This window comes from Heptranchias perlo, chromosome 37, assembly GCF_035084215.1.
Source record: "Heptranchias perlo isolate sHepPer1 chromosome 37, sHepPer1.hap1, whole genome shotgun sequence".
Lineage (NCBI taxonomy): Eukaryota > Metazoa > Chordata > Chondrichthyes > Hexanchiformes > Hexanchidae > Heptranchias > Heptranchias perlo.
Genome location: NC_090361.1, coordinates 2,524,416 through 2,540,744, shown reverse-complemented (window position 1 = coordinate 2,540,744; position 16,329 = coordinate 2,524,416). Strand labels below are relative to the sequence as shown.

General features: G+C 49.6%; 1 protein-coding gene across 1 annotated transcript in view; it reads right to left on the bottom strand.

Annotated features, from left to right (window-relative positions):
* Positions 1–16,329, bottom strand: part of LOC137304385 (suppressor of SWI4 1 homolog) — a 56,255-nt gene that overhangs the window by 35,757 nt on the left and 4,169 nt on the right. Inside the window, exons 4-12 of the mRNA XM_067972963.1 lie at positions 15,755–15,805; positions 13,989–14,159; positions 13,150–13,226; positions 11,849–11,956; positions 9,783–9,906; positions 8,466–8,544; positions 7,560–7,689; positions 6,126–6,298; positions 3,680–4,134 (exon numbers count right to left, since the gene is read on the bottom strand). Of these exons, the coding sequence (XP_067829064.1) occupies positions 3,680–4,134; positions 6,126–6,298; positions 7,560–7,689; positions 8,466–8,544; positions 9,783–9,906; positions 11,849–11,956; positions 13,150–13,226; positions 13,989–14,159; positions 15,755–15,805 (1,368 nt within the window). The remainder of the gene's footprint in view (positions 1–3,679; positions 4,135–6,125; positions 6,299–7,559; positions 7,690–8,465; positions 8,545–9,782; positions 9,907–11,848; positions 11,957–13,149; positions 13,227–13,988; positions 14,160–15,754; positions 15,806–16,329) is intronic.

The window sequence follows — 16,329 nt, the reverse complement described above, 5'->3', positions numbered from 1 at the left end:
GGCTGGGGGAGTGAGAGTGGGTGGGAGGGAGGGGGAGTGAGAGTGGGTGGGAGGGAGGGGGAGTGAGAGTGGGTGCGAGGGAGGGGGAGTGAGAGTGGGTGCGAGGGAGGGGGAGTGAGAGTGGGTGCGAGGGAGGGGGAGTGAGAGTGGGTGCGAGGGAGGGGGAGTGAGAGTGGGTGCGAGGGAGGGGGAGTGAGAGTGGGTGCGAGGGAGGGGGAGTGAGAGTGGGTGCGAGGGAGGGGGAGTGAGAGTGGGTGCGAGGGAGGGGGAGTGAGAGTGGGTGCGAGGGAGGGGGAGTGAGAGTGGGTGCGAGGGAGGGGGAGTGAGAGTGGGTGCGAGGGAGGGGGAGTGAGAGTGGGTGCGAGGGAGGGGGAGTGAGAGTGGGTGCGAGGGAGGGGGAGTGAGAGTGGGTGCGAGGGAGGGGGAGTGAGAGTGGGTGGGAGGGAGGGGGAGTGAGAGTGGGTGGGAGGGAGGGGGAGTGAGAGTGGGTGGGAGGGAGGGGGAGTGAGAGTGGGTGGGGTGAGGACTGGGGGAGTAAGAGTGGGAGGGAGGGGGAATGGGGGAGTGAGAGTGAGGGGGATTGGGGGAGTGAGCGTGGGTGGGAGGGGGATTGGGGGAGTGAGTGAGAGTGGGGTTGGGGGAGTGAGAGTGGGTGGGAGTGGGGTTGGGGGAGTGAGAGTGGGTGGGAGGGGGGTTGGGGGAGTGGGAGGGGGGTTGGGGGAGTGGGAGGGGGGTTGGGGGAGTGGGAGTGGGTGTGAGGGGGATTGGGGGAGTGAGAGTGGGTGGGATTGGGGGAGTGAAAGTGGGAGGGAGATTGAGAGCAGTTTCAGATTTCCAGCATCTGCAGTATTTTGTTAGTGACATAAGATCTGCTCTTCTAATTCTCAGAGTTCTATTGGTTATTCTATTAATCTCCACCACTCTTGGTCAACCAATCCTTCCATCTCAAGTTATCTGTTCAAAAAGAGTTGGAATTCTCTTGATTGAATTCACCGTCTGTGGTCCATCCTTAAACCTAAGTCATGATAAATGCCAACCACCTCACCATCCATTGACATTTTTTAAAAAAGAATTTTCCCTCCTCAAGACACCGACTTGTCGCAGGGGTCTGAATCTACAATTGCTGCTCGTTCCCCCCGAGCTGCCGTTAATCGTATGAGTCTCAGCAATCAGTGTCGACAGGCTATTTGACTGTGAAGGCAAAACTGCACACTCTCCAGTATGAGGCACTGAATAGTGACTAGGAGCAGGAAACCTGGCTCATTTCCCTTCCCGAACTCAGGGGCAGTGAAGCCTCTTGTAGCAACCCCACTCTCATTCTGGATAAGATTAACTAACAACATTGACAAGGGATCAAATCTGGGATCTTACTGATCTGTGGGACTCAAAATACTCACCGGATAAACTCATTGAGCCAATGAGATTAGCTCAGGACTGGTTTTGATCTGAACATAATTCTACATTTGTCTTTTTTAAACATCCCCAATGTACATCACATTTGAGCCACAGCTTATTCTGCCCTGGGTCTGGTGAAGTTGATAACAGAATATCAAAGAACAGTGAAAGCATCCATTAACATGGAGGACAGCTCCTTCCCTCCCCCACCCTGCCAAAAGGGTTGAGACTTGGTAGGTTACAGATCTACAAGTGCTTGCATGTCTCCAATAGCTTACCCAAGTGCCAATTCTTGTGAGCTATTAAGTCTGGACAGGATATTCAACCATTGGGGTTCACACCTGCACCCAAGGTTGTCCCTATACAATGGCATTTCAGCAGTGGTTATTGGATCAGGAGTACGAACCCTGGCTGATATACCCCTCCTTAGCCAAGGAGCAGAGTCCAATTATAGTGCCTCTATCAACACTGTCTCAGATCAGTTAAACCAGGGATGGAACCTGGGACCTGACTGGTCCATGTGGTTCAGATGCACTCCAGGCCACATGTTTACCTGCAGAGCCATGTGAACTTTAAAGAAAGAGTATACTGTACCAAGACAGCACTCTGGGAGACTGTGGTCCTGATCCAGAGGGGCTTGGGCAAAGACAAAGATGGAAGAGAAAATGAGAAGGGGTGGGGGGAAATCAGGAAGAGGAAAGAAAAAGGGAGAAGTTAAAAGTTTTAAGGAAAAGCACAGAAGAGGGAAAAGTTTGAAAACTGAAGAGCACAGAGAACAAATGCAAGGAAAAGGGCTGGTAAGGTGAAAGGTCACCACACTTGTTAAGCGGGAGCCGGGAGATTGTAAAGCCGACCAAACATTGGAATTCCAGCCGGGCTTCCTTCTCTTTAGTGACCGAGGAATGCCGCTGTGAGTGTGAACCACACGGATATATTAAACGTGGGACTTCCACAGAACAGGTGTATGAGACAAGTACTGAGTGTTTCACAGCCGATAGTGCTCAAAGTTGTTATTCTGGATACACTTCCAGGTGATACATTTGCACAGTGTGCACATGTATAGAGTCCTGGCCTTACACACCAACTTACACTGGGTGGGAGGGGAGAGATTTTGGACTGGCATAAAACTGGTACGTGTTGCATTGCGACATGGGAGTAAAAAAAAGACACACATACATCACAGTTTGGGTCACGGAGTAACAAATAATTTGAATTGAACCAACCCACCCACACCCCAATCGTCTCCCTTCCTCTCCTGGAGCTGCTGGGGTACAGGTTCAAGGACACCAAATATCCTCAACTCAATCAGCTGGCTGATCGTCACATGGGAGCCAGACTGCGCCAAGAGGCTATTCCCCTGTGGAGGTGGGTTTAAATCTCAGCCGAGCCCCAATCCCGACCTCACCCAATGGGAAGTGACTGGATGACGATCAGGAGCAGGAAGGCTGGCCGACTTTTCCCTCTCCCTAATGGAGAGAGACTGAAGCCAAGCTTCGCATCACCGAGAAACTGGCACAAGATGAGGCTCCAGAGCCAATCAAGGGACGGTTTCCCACCGGCCACAATTATCTGCTCTTTGATTTAATGCCTTTGCTCCAACAGACACAGAAACAACTCAGTATGGAGTGAGGCGCCTTTAGTCCCCAGGGCTAAAGTTTACAGTTAATGTGTCCCCCGTGACTTGACTTCCGATTCAGTAGAGACCGACTCTGGGTAGAAAAGTGTTCGAATTCCCAGAACAATTCGCTGATCCATAGTTAAAAGCTAGGTAGCGACCGACCCCTTTTCAAGAGCCTGCAATTCCTGTGGACAGAAGCCAGTCATTCATGTAGGACTCCCCCTGTTCATGTCCCATCATCACTGGACAGACTGGAGCCCACGTACAGCGAGTCCCTTTTTCAGGGGCATTACTGGCGTAGGAACGTGGAGGATTCCAGCCAAGCACCTCATGGTCCAAAAGCCAACACTGAACCACGGGCATTAGATTCTACCTCAATTAGCACAATCCCAAATCACACTATTACAAATCAAACATTTTTTTTAAACACCAATACCTCTCAGATTTACATTTTGTGGGAGTGTGAGATTCTTAGAGCTCAGTACAAAGGTGTCCTTCACCAATAGATAAGCTTTAAGCTATGTTACTGTATTATATACTGGAGCTCTAGGGTTGCCCTGCAAAGTGGGGAAAAAAAGTATAAATCCAGCAAAATATGAGTTTTTTTTTATTGTCTGTTTTCTTCTCTTATTTTCATTTCTTTTTAAAGTAACGTTTTAGTACGGGTTTTCTCCGAGATTGACCTTTGTCCTTGGAGCCCGGACCTCGACTCTTGCCCTTGGAGCCCGGACCTCGACCCTTGTCCTTGGAGCCCGGACCTCGACCCTTGTCCTTGGAGCCCGGACCTCGACCCTTGACCTTGGAGCCCGGACCTCGACCCTTGTCCTTGGAGCCCGGACCTCGACCCTTGTCCTTGGAGCCCGGACCTCGACGACCCTTGCCCTTGAATGCAATTTTACTCCCGAGCACTGCGCCCTTGAACCTGGAATTAGTCAGGTAAGTCCCAATGAGGCGGGTTTTCCTCCCTTGCAAATTCTTCCTCCTGTCGTTTTTTTCAGAGTTTGGGCCGCTGCATTGCTTGCTGGCTGTTTTATCCGTTCCCGTAGTCTTCCTGCGCTTACTGACCGATTGAGATGATTTGTCCCGTTTCCGTTTCCTGTTTGAAGCTGCAGGGAACAGATCTGTTGGAAAACAAAAAGTTGCAAATAGGTTCAGAGCCACCGGCCGACCGTGAAGGACAACTCATCTTTTACTCATCACCCTGCACCCACCACATGCCTGACAGGAGCGGGAGTCAATCCAGCACAGCGTCTTTCACCAACGTTTTGTCCCAAACAGTGCCCCTGCCCAGAGGCTGCAACACAGACTGATGGGACAAGGGTTTGTTGAGTGGATGGGAGCTGCAGAAACTTCATCAGTTCCACAAACACTACAAAACTGGTATGAGCCAGGGTAAATGGAAGAGAAACAAGGCCCCTCACATAGAAACATGTAAAATTCTAACAGGACTAGACAGACTGGATGTTCCCGATGGCTGGGGAGTCCAGAACCAGGGGTCACAGTCTCAGGATACGGGGTATGCCAATTAGAACCGAGATGAGGAGAAATTTCTTCACTCAGAGGGTGGTGAACCTATGGAATTCTCTACCACAGAAGGCAGTGGAGGCCAAGTCATTAGATGTATTCAAGGAGATAGATATATTTCTTAATGCTCAAGGGATCAAGGGATATGGGGAAAAAGCGGGAACAGGGTACTGAGTTAGACAAACAGCCATGATCATTTTGAATGGCGGAGCAGGCCCAAAGGGCCGAATGGCCTACACTTGCTCCTATTTTCTGTTTCTCATCTTAATGTTGCCACTGGCAACAGGACATCGGATCCTGAAGTGTCTAACACCAGTGAACCAGTGTATGTACAGTTACGGCAACATTCTCATTGGATCAGTGTAGAAAGAAAGAACGAACTTGCATTTGAATAGCACATTACATGTTCTCAGAATGTCCCAAATTGCTTTACAACCAGTGAAGTGTTTTAATGAGTCACTGTTATAATGTAGGAAACGCAGCAGCCAATTTGCGCACAGCAAGGTCCCACAAACAGCAATGGGATAATGACCAGATCATCTGTTTTAGTGATGTTGGTTGAGGGATAAATATTGGCCAGGACACCAGGGGGAATTCTCCTGCTTTTCTTCAAAATAGCGCCATGGGATCTTTTACATCCATGTTGAGCAGACCTCGGTTTAACATTTCATTCGAAAGACGGCACCTCCAACAGTGCAGCACTCCCTTAGTACTGCACTGGGAGTGTCAGCTTAGATTGTGTGCTTAAGTCTCCAGAGTGGGAGTTGAACCCACGACACCAAGTGTCAGGGACCACACTGTGAGTGCCATATAGGCAAATGCAAAAGTGCACCAACATGCAAACCAGGGTAACGATCTGGTAAAACCAGCCCCCCGATGTCAGAGGGCATGGACCACACCATGCACCCCTGAACATAGGAGGGATCCTCCCAGGCATCAAAACTCTCTAAGGAGAAGAGGCAACTGGAACTCGATGCAGGAAATGATAGAAGAGCTGTGCACAGCCCAGAGCAAAACATTTCCGTTCCAGATCTGCCGCTTGTCGTTGAGGGCAGCTCACAGCTCCCTTTCTCACTTATGCAAACAACAGTGTTGCACCCTCAGCTGCGGGCTTTAGTTTCACACCACCACTTCCAAACCAATCACAGCACAGCGCAATCACACTCTGCTGGAATACGAGTAATTGGAAGACGGCTCCACCTCCCCGACACGTTCTCACTGCTGAGCAAGAAAACCAGAGCAGACTGTGGGCAGGGTGTGAGCTTGGCACCAAATGACATCACGGTTAAAGAATGTGCTCCAAAGAAACGATCCTTAGACATGGTTCAGGTGAGTATCAGTGAGTGTGAAAAGACCGGGGGAAGAGGGGATTTAGTGGGGTATTTTTTAAGGATAGTAACATTGTGCCATGTAAAAGCGCCTCTGTTCCTCCCCTCACAGTGGTATAACCATCAACTCACCACGAGCAACGCCTCAGGAGATCTGCTAGTAGTTTCTGAAGATTGTATGAATCAAAAATACAGTTCCGTTTTTTGCTAAAAGGCAGCAAGCTCCAGAGGGGTTCTGATAAGGTGAAATATAATGTTACCTTCGTCTGGTTCAACTCCAACTTCCTGCCTGTAATACTCCACGTCCGAATCGACCTCAGACTGCTCACTCAGGCCGTGCTTCTCCCCAGTACACGGGTCTTCGGCATCACTGTCCCCTTCAGCCTCACCCATTTGAAGCTTCTTCCTCTTGATCCCGTCCAGACTCTTCTTTCTAGAATAAAGGATTTAAACTGCAAATTAAAATAATTTTTATATCATCAACCATGGTCCTTGCTTCTCTGAACTTTCCTCTCTAGATCATCCTGAGCTCCAAATACACCACCCTGCCTGATGTTGCTTCTCACTGTGTTGAAGTTTAGACTTGTTGCTTCCTTCTTTCCCAGGACCTGTTAGCTCCCTCACTCCTACAATCTCCAGGCTTTCAAACTCCAAACTTGGTGCCACCTATGACTAATCCTCCATTTACCCATCTCCGCTCCCACTGCTTTTTTTTTTAAACCCATGGTCCTGTCCTGCACTTCATATCAATTTGGCAAAATGCCACTCGTGTACATTTCCGACTGGTGTTGGGTCTCTCTGCTCGGACGTGTCACCGTCCTCCGGGTGGGAGGGTAGGGCCGCCATTCACCGTCTAACTAGAGCAATTCACGCAACCAGAATGATTGAGGGAGTCGAGGGGTTGGATTATGTGGAGCGATTTAGATAAATTGTGCATGTTCTCAGTGGAAAAAGAGAAGATTGAGAGGTGATGTGATTGCTGATTTTAAGGTTCTAAAGGGACTGGATACAGTAGACGAGCTGTTTCACCTGGTCCAGAACGGTAGAACCAAAGGACACGGCCTGAGCTTGAAGGGGGTCAATTCAAAACTAATCTGCGGAAACATTATTTCAGTGAGCAAGTGGCCAATCTATGGAATAAACTCCCGAGGGAGACAGTGGGAACAGTGATTGTTGATTCATTAAAATGCAAATGAGATAGATTTCTTTCAGAAAATAATATTTTGGGATACAGTAATTTGAGACATGACGTGTGGTGGGTGTAACAGGCTCGGGAGGAACAGGAGACTTTGGACCTGTGGTTCCCAAAGCTCTCCCCCACTGGGGGTTTTCCTCGCCTCATGTCTGGGTCTGTTGGAGACTCATTGATGGAGATTGATTACTCTGATTAGTCAATAACGCCATTATCATTGTGACACGCGACTATCCAGGTGGTAGAAGGTGAACTAGATGGACCTTGGTCTTTTCTCGTCCTATGTTCAAATTAAAGGTGCTGGATTGGAGGTTTCAGGGACAAGCATAGGCCGAGATGATCAAAAACTCCAGGCACATGATGGCCTCTGTGATAACGAGCTTGTGATACCATCAAGTGTCCCAGGTGGTCAACTGAGCTGGTGCCAGTGGAACTGTGGATCAGTCTTTGGGAGTGGAGTGTGAACGCGATTGTGAAGCGGTTTGGACAGTGCAGCACTCACTTGTGCACCTCTCGCTCTTCCTGTTTACGCCGGATGTCTTTCTCTTGCTTTTTCCGTCTCTCCTCTTTCAGTTGCTGTCGCTTCTCTTTCCGCTGAACCATCTCTTGGACTTCCTCCTCGGTCTTTTGAACTGGAATGGAATTTAGATAAAGGATAAAATGCATTATGCAGTCGTTTCTCAAGTGTAAATATCTTTTTCTTGCCAAATGCTGATTCACTCTTGCTGGACGTTGCCTTCACGGGTACCTTCCAGTAGCTCAAGTGCCCATTATTTATTTGTCAGCTTCCACAGTGAGTGTTCAGAAGTCATTCCACCATGGGGAGCCTCACAGCTGAACATCATTCTATCCTCACCAGTGCACTTAGTGATCAGGAGCTTTGGGTAATTTTGTCCTCCCTGACACAGGGCGGTACTCTCAATGTCACCCCAGCACAAACCAGGGATCAGGTCTGGGATCTTCCTCTACTATACGTCTCAGCTGGTAACTGGATAAAACCACTGAGCCACCAGGCATCTAAACACGATTTTATTTTTAATTTAACTTTTGCTGAGATGGCAACAAAGCACAAAATAGACTAGCATTTATTTTTTTTAAAATGACTGTTCCCATCTTTGGTCTAATCTTCTGCTCCCGACAGGCAGCTCCGTGGCCTGCTCCCGACAGGCAGCTCCGTGGCCTGCTCCCGACAGGCAGCTCCGTGGCCTGCTCCCGACAGGCAGCTCCGTGGCCTGCTCCCGACAGGCAGCTCCGTGGCCTGCTCCCGACAGGCAGCTCCGTGGCCTGCTCCCGACAGGCAGCTCCGTGGCCTGCTCCCGACAGGCAGCTCCGTGGCCTGCTCCCGACAGGCAGCTCCGTGGCCTGCTCCCGACAGGTGACCGGCTGGAGTTCTTTCACCAGTACTTACTGAACGAATGGTACATCACATTTCCATTGCACAGCCCCTCCTCAATCTTCACCAGCTCCAGAGTCATTCGAGGGCCAATCTGAGAAACGAAAGATTGCATTGATACGTGGCGTTTTATAGGCCATGCGTGCATTGGACATTCCTCTCAATAACGTACCCTTACACTCAGGGCTGAGCCAAGGACTTCCGAGACCACAGAAAGCAGCGGGATAGTAAGGGCGCAATCACTCATCAGTGACACACGTCTCCGCGCCCCCGTGTTAACCAGGGACCCGGGCCAGCACACGCGCGAGCGCGGGCCGGCGCAACCGGCTAACGTAGACTGTTCCAAAAATAGGATGAACTGTTACACTGGCCTGTGTCGGGGGAGCAATATATTCTGCTTTTCTACTCTAAAATAAATATTGCAATGTTTGTTGTTTACAACGGACATGTGAAAAATGACTTTGGAGAAGATTCAAGGTATCCCAGAGAATCAGTTAAAGCCTCTCTCCGGCTCCTGCACATCTGCAATCTCAACCTACATCAATGAGCGCTCTGCATTTTCCATCAAGCAGACTCGGTGCTGTCGGACTGGGTGTATCAGAGCGTTTACTTCAGGAAATCATGGAAACCATCAGCAGACTATACCAGTCATCACCTACACCCAGTACGGCAAGCAACTGGGATCAAACCAGACCGCGCTTACAAATCAGACATAAATGAACAAATTCCTCAGGCAAATAGATCTCTATCAGGACACCGTCTCTGGGGAAGGAGCTGGTTCCTGAATCCATGTAGAAGCCATGATGGCCTCTTTCGGCTTGCCCTCCCCAGCAACAAACACTCAGTAACAAAGAGGAAGAATACCGACTGCCTCCAGCTCTCACCCTATTGTACAATTCATGGGAACTACCAGCTCATCCAAGTGACCGTTCTTCACCTCGAGGGCAGGCAGCAGGCTGCTCGAATAAGCAAATTACCTCAGCAGAGCCCCACCCTGCTCTCACCCAACATCTACTTCCAGCCGGGGCTACTGGGTAGTGAATGAGAGGGGAGACTCTGGCTGATTCTCCCCCTCCCTGGCCCAGGAGGTACTGACAGTAAGGGGTAATACCCCTACCGAACCAGCTGACATCAGTGAGGTCCTGGAGTCTAACCCGGGCCTTGGTGTCTACAGCTTGATGCCATTCTGGGCCCTGTGTGAAATGCAGAGAGCTCGGAGTCACCGTGCCACGTTCTCCTCTCTCGCCCCGAGTAAGCTGGGGTTAGTGGGAAGCTGCAAAGCAAAAAGAAACCTGACCCAGCACTCCCGGTATCCGTGTATAACCCACTGACCTCGGTCAGTCTAATCGCACTCTGCTGTGCCTTCAGGTTCCCGCGTCCTGCGTACACCTGTGGTAGTTCTGTTATGTTGTGATCTCCATCCTGCTCAGCCTCACTCTCAGACAGATTGGCTCCCCTGAAAAATAGAGACAAAGAAAGTGACACAGAACCCGGTTTATTAATGTACAGAGAATGAGAGGGGAGGGAGAGGAAGTGAGGGAGAGAGAAAGAGCATCCTGATATATTATTGCACAGGGAATGTGTGTGAAAGAGTGAGTGAGGGGAGAGAGAGAGTGTGAGAGAGACCATAAGAGATAGGAGCAGGAGTAGGCCATTCAGCCCCTTGAGCCTGCTCCTCCATTCAATGAGATCATGGCTGATCTGATTTTTACCTCAACTCCACTTTCCCGCCTTTTTCCCATATCCTTTGACTCCCTTGCTGATCAAAAATTTGTCTAACTCAGCCTTAAATATATTGTAAATAGTTGAGGCCCCAGCACTGAGCCCTGTGGCACCCCACTAGTTACAGATTGCCATTTTGAAAATGACCCTTTTATCCCGACTCTTTGTTTTCTGTTAGTTAGCCAGTCCTCTATCCATGCCAGTATATTACCCCCAACACCATGAGCTCTTATCTTGTGCAGTAATCTTTTATGTGGCACCTTATCGAATGCCTTTTGGAAATCCAAATATACTGCATCCATTGGTTCCCCTTTATCCATCCTGCCCGTTACTTCCTCAAAGAACTCTAATAAATTTGTCAGACATGATTTCCCCTTCATAAAACCATGTTGACTCTCCTTGATTGTATTATGAGTCTCCAAATGTCCTGCTGCTACTTCCTTAATAATGGAATCTAGCATTTTCCCAATGACAGATGTTAGGCTAACTGGTCTATAGTTACCTGCTTTCTGTCTCACTCCCTTCTTGAATAGGGGTGTTACGTTTGTGGTTTTCCAATCTGCTGGGACCTTTCAGAATCTAGTGAATTCTGGAAGATTACAGCCAGTGCATCCACTATCTCTGTAGCCACTTCCTTTAAGACCCTTGGATGCAAGCCATCAGGTCCAGGGGATGTGTCAGCCTTTAGACCCATTAGTTTACCTAGTACTTTTTAGTCCCACCCTAGTGTGAGTGAGGGGAGAGAGACTGTACGGGGAGAGAGTGAGAGTGAGAGGAGAGAGCAAGTGAGAGGAGTGAGAGAGAGAGAGTGAGGAGAGAGAGAGAGAGAGAGAGAGAGTGAGGAGAGAGAGAGAGAGAGAGAGAGAGTGAGGAGAGAGAGAGAGAGAGAGAGAGAAGAGAGAGAGAGAGAGAGTGAAGAGAGAGAGAGAGAGTGAAGAGAGAGAGAGAGAGAGAGTGAGGAGAGAGAGAGAGAGAGAGTGAGGAGAGAGAGAGAGTGAGGAGAGAGAGAGAGTGAGGAGAGAGAGAGAGAGAGGAGAGAGAGAGAGAGAGTGAGGAGAGAGAGAGAGAGAGTGAGGAGAGAGAGAGAGAGAGAGTGAGGAGAGAGAGAGAGAGGAGAGAGAGAGAGTGAGGAGAGAGAGAGAGAGAGAGAGAGAGAGAGAGAGGAGAGAGAGAGAGAGAGAGAGAGAGAGTGAGGAGAGAGAGAGAGAGTGAGGAGAGAGAGAGAGAGTGTGAGGAAAGAGCGAGCGTTTGTGAAAGAGAAAAAAGAATCACAGCTCCACCCTGTGGTCAGAACGACGGTGGAATTTGCCGGATGTATACGCTTACGTTTTTGTACTCAAAATAAAAGAACTAAGAGAGGAGGTCAGATCGAGAGAGGAAAAATTCAAATCAGGAAGTGTGTGGGTCAAATACCCTCAGGCAGTCACACACACCCAGAAAACCCAAGTGAGAAACACTTGTTTTTGAGTGTGTGCCCCACCCAGAGCCCCCACTGAGTGAGTGCAACTCGTCCCTCAACGCCCCACAGACAATCTGCTTCCTGCCACGGAAACATGGTCCTACTTAAAATTACCGTTCTAAACATTTAAAGTGCAGGGGCCTACAGAACCAAACCCAGCAAGAGCCTTCGGGAGGGGGAGGCAGAGAAATCAAATAGGGGCCCAGCTCTCACTTACTTCACCAGAAGCTCGCTGATGTCTTCAAACTTGCTCATGTTGGGGAACTTCTCCTGAAGCAGTTTCTTCATCCCCCGACTCATCCCCACAGGAACCACCTTAATGGAACTGGAGATGGGGAGAATGAGTTAGTTATTACCGCACTTACAGACAGGATCAGGAGGAGGCCATTCAGCCCCTCGAACCTGTTCCATCATTCAATTAGGCCATGACTGATCTGTACCTCAATTCCATTTATCCGCGTTTGCTCCATATCCCTTGATACCCTTACCCAACAAAAATCTGTCAATCTCAGTCTTGAAAATTTCAATTGACCCCCAGAATCCATAGTCTCTTGTGGAGAGAGTTCCAGATTTCCACATAAACACATAGCTGCGACTGCATTTCATCCCAAAATAATTTTTTCTGGCCGGGCGGAGGATTTCAATTCCACCCTCAAATCGGCAAACTCACAAATACAGGTCACTGGATAGCTGAATCCTCCTCCCCCCCAGAATCACTGGATAGCTGATTCCCCCCCCCCCACCCACCCAGAATCACTGGATAGCTGATTCCCCCCCCCCCACCCAGAATCACTGGATAGCTGATTCCCCCCCCCACCCAGAATCACTGGATAGCTGATTTCCCCCCCCCCCACCCAGAATCACTGGATAGCTGATTTCCCCCCCCCACCCAGAATCACTGGATAGCTGATTTCCCCCCCCCACCCAGAATCACTGGATAGCTGATTTCCCCCCCCCACCCAGAATCACTGGATAGCTGATTTCCCCCCCCCCCCACCCAGAATCACTGGATAGCTGATTTCCCCCCCCCCCCCCCAGAATCACTGGATAGCTGATTTCCCCCCCCCCCAGAATCACTGGATAGCTGATTCCCCCCCCCCCCAGAATCACTGGATAGCTGATTTCCCCCCCCCCCAGAATCACTGGATAGCTGATTTCCCCCCCCCCCCCAGAATCACTGGATAGCTGATTTCCTCCTCCCTTCCCTCCCCAGGATCAGTGGGTAGTTGATTTTCTGCACGGCTCAGTGATAGAGAGAAATCCGCACCCACTGGAGGTCTTCAGTTCGATAACGGGGACAGACCCAAAACATCAATAACCCGCCGTTCCCCCTTCACCGGTGCTGACGGACCCGTTGTGTAAGTGCTGCATTCTTTGATTTTGGCTCAGTTCAATGCTGGGTTGTGGTTTTACCCGAGTCAGAGGGAACCTCCATCTCTCTTCTCCATCCCCCTCTCCACTTTTTACAAAAAAAAGTATCTGGCAAAGCAGCAAATTGGAAGCACGAGGCTCACTTACTAGTGCCTGACGTCAACCAACTGTGTGGCAGGATCGTAGTTTATCAGGACACAGCGCTTGATGGCGTTAAGTCCAACCTGTGAAAGAGAGAGATACGACAGGATTAAGACACAGCAACAGTGATAGTCTTTGCACTTCTCAACCCACCACCCCAGAGCTTGAACAGGACATCATCCAGCCAGATAAAGGCTGCAGAGTTTGTTAAACTTGTCCAGTTGTTAGCAGGGGGCGGAACAATAACATTTCTCAGTGAGAGTGCCCCCACTTCCATTAACCAGCGAGCCCCACCCCATTTACATTCCCCAATTAATCAAATCACGAGCTTTAAACTCTTGCCACTGCCACCTAGAAATAAACCAGCCACAATCTAGGAAAGCCCCCCCTCCCCCCAGCAAGACCCACCCACAGCCTGGGCTCCCCCACTCCTTCTAAGCTCAAATGTTTCATTCTATCCCCTTCACCCCTGGAGGTGCTGCCTCGTGCTGGGGTAGAGTTCAGACACCACAGCTAAATTTAGACCAGTTGTTATCATCGTCTACACATGCACACTGTCCAGCAGGGGGTCACTGGATCTCAATTAGCAGTGGCAGTCCTGGCTGATTGTTTCCCACTTGCCTAGCTCAGGGCACTGAGGCTAACTGTGGACACCTCACTGATGTCCTGCCTGAGGCCAGCACAGACCAGGAATGGAATCGAAGACCGTCTGGATTTCACAGGCCAGTTTCACATCAGGTGAAGGCCGCTGAGAGTCAGGGGGTGGACCTTACTCGATTCTTGTCCCTCCCCCTTTCTTCAAGATCTCCCCCAACCCAACCCCCTCCCGCTCCATATTCCCCTACCTTGTAGACATTTATTGACGGGAACATATTCTGGAACATGGTGGCCATCAGCTTGACGTGCATCCCATGCCCTCCGAAGTTATTCAGCACCAGCAGAGGGTGATGGTTAAACTGCTGCTCGTGCATCCGGTGTCGTTTCAAGGATGAGATGATATCTTTCACCAGGGAATACTGGGAATCACAAGAAGTACAGGATGAATCCAGGCAAACTGCTCACAATGGTTCAAATCCCAGGTGACAGGAGTTACTCAGGGAGTTTGGAGGCAAGTCAGATAGAACCTTTTCACCCAAAGGATGATGGAGCTGTGGAGGAAATTACCAGGGAAGCTCAATGATTGTGACTTGACCCCATTTACACCACCCAATGAGATGCATTCCAGGAGAGAAGGGGCTGAGGGGTTCGATGGTTAAGGCGGGTAAGTGGACCTGATCCCTCAAAAAGGGGCAGGATTGTTGGGCCAAATGGTTTTTCTACCAGTTCCGAAAAATTCAGATTTTTTTGGAGGTCGGCCCAGGGAGGGAGTGGGGGGGAACGTGGGCCCAGGGAGGGAGGGGGAGAACGTGGGCCCAGGGAGGGAGGGGGAGAACGTGGGCCCAGGGAGGGAGGAGGAGAACGTGGGCCCAGGGAGGGATATTGGAAGGACAGTGTCTCTGACGGTGCTGCACTCCCTCAGTACTGCACTGGAATGTGGGCCTAGATTAGACTTTCAAGCCCCTGGAGTGGGGTTAAAATCCACAACTTGCTGATCCAGATACAACAATTCTACCAACTGATCCCGGCCGACACACAACCTCTCATAACAACTGAAAGAGGTTAAATAGAGGCCTGAAACTTACCGCACTGTAACTAATCAGGGGGATTAGGCAGAAGGAGCTAAGTGGGCTAAATACCAGAACGATTAATACTGGAAAAAAACACTTCAGGAACATAGGAATTGCTAGACGAGAAAAGACCACGATCTATCTAGTTCGCCTTCTACCAGCCTGGTCGTCTAATGATACGATGATAATGGAGTTGCCGACTAATCATAGCAATCAACCTCCATCAATTAGTTTACACCAAACTGATTAGATTTATAAAGTGTGTGTCTTTCTCAGGATTGACCAGACTATTCGTACTAACCCCTTTCAACGATTCATTCAATAACAGGATGTTACCAGGGCTGGAGCGCTTCAGCTATGAAGAGAGACTGGGAAGATTGGGTTTGTTTTCCTTGGAGCAGAGGAGGCTGAGGGGGGACATGATTGAGGTGTACAAAATTATGAGGGGCACAGATAGGATGGATACTAAGGAGCTTTTTCCCTTCGTTGAGGGTTCTATAACAAGGGGACATAGATTCAAGGTAAAAGGCGGGAGGTTTAGAGGGGATTTGAGAAAGAACTTTTTCACCCAGAGGGTGGTTGGAGTCTGGAACTCACTGCCTGAAAGGGTTGTGGAGGCAGGAACCCTCACAACATTCAAGAAGCATTTGGATGAGCACTTGAAATGCCATAGCATACAAGGCTACGGACCAAATGCTGGAATATGGGATTAGAGTAGACAGGGCTGATGGCCGGCGCGGACACGATGGGCCGAAGGGCCTCTATCCGTGCTGTATAACTCTATGACTAACTCAACCTGAAATTGGAAATGAGCCATTGAAGTGGGATTTCCCAATCGGAGCAACAATACTCGGGCGCTGGATCTATGGCGAGTCTGACTGTTCCGAGATACGTTGATTATTTACAGTAAGCATTGAGCACACAGCTAAACAGGAGATACATACCTGCTGAACTTTGAAAGTGAGCGTGGGGCCTCTTGGTAAACGGGCCATTTTCTGAGGGTGGGTTGAAAAAAATACAAGTCAGTGATCTGAAGACAATCCCTCACATTTATTGTTAGAGCTTCCCATCGACATCACTCCCAGGGTGGGTGCAGCCGGCACTGACTGGTTTCCAGGGCCTCCATTAATCTGGTTTCATAACTGGATGCAAGATGTGAAAACAGCAATTCCAATTAAGTCACCTTCCAGTCTACCCATCAGCACGGTGTATGAAGGGGAGAAGTGTGTGCAAGTGTTTATGGGGACTGGGGAGGAAGAAGGGAAGTGCGACAGAGAACCCGTTGAAACCTCCACAAATCCACCTCTCGAGCAGATTTCCTGTTACACCAGCTTTCAACTCAATGACACCCAGAACTCACCACACAGGAGGAGTTGGCAACACACAGTATTTCACTCTGACCCCAGTCAGAACAGACAGACCGCTGGAGACAAACAGTAAGTGAGATGGGGAGGTGGCCGGAATCGCAGTGAAGCCACAAGGGCCATATACAGAGAGAGAGAGAGAGAGAGAATATGTA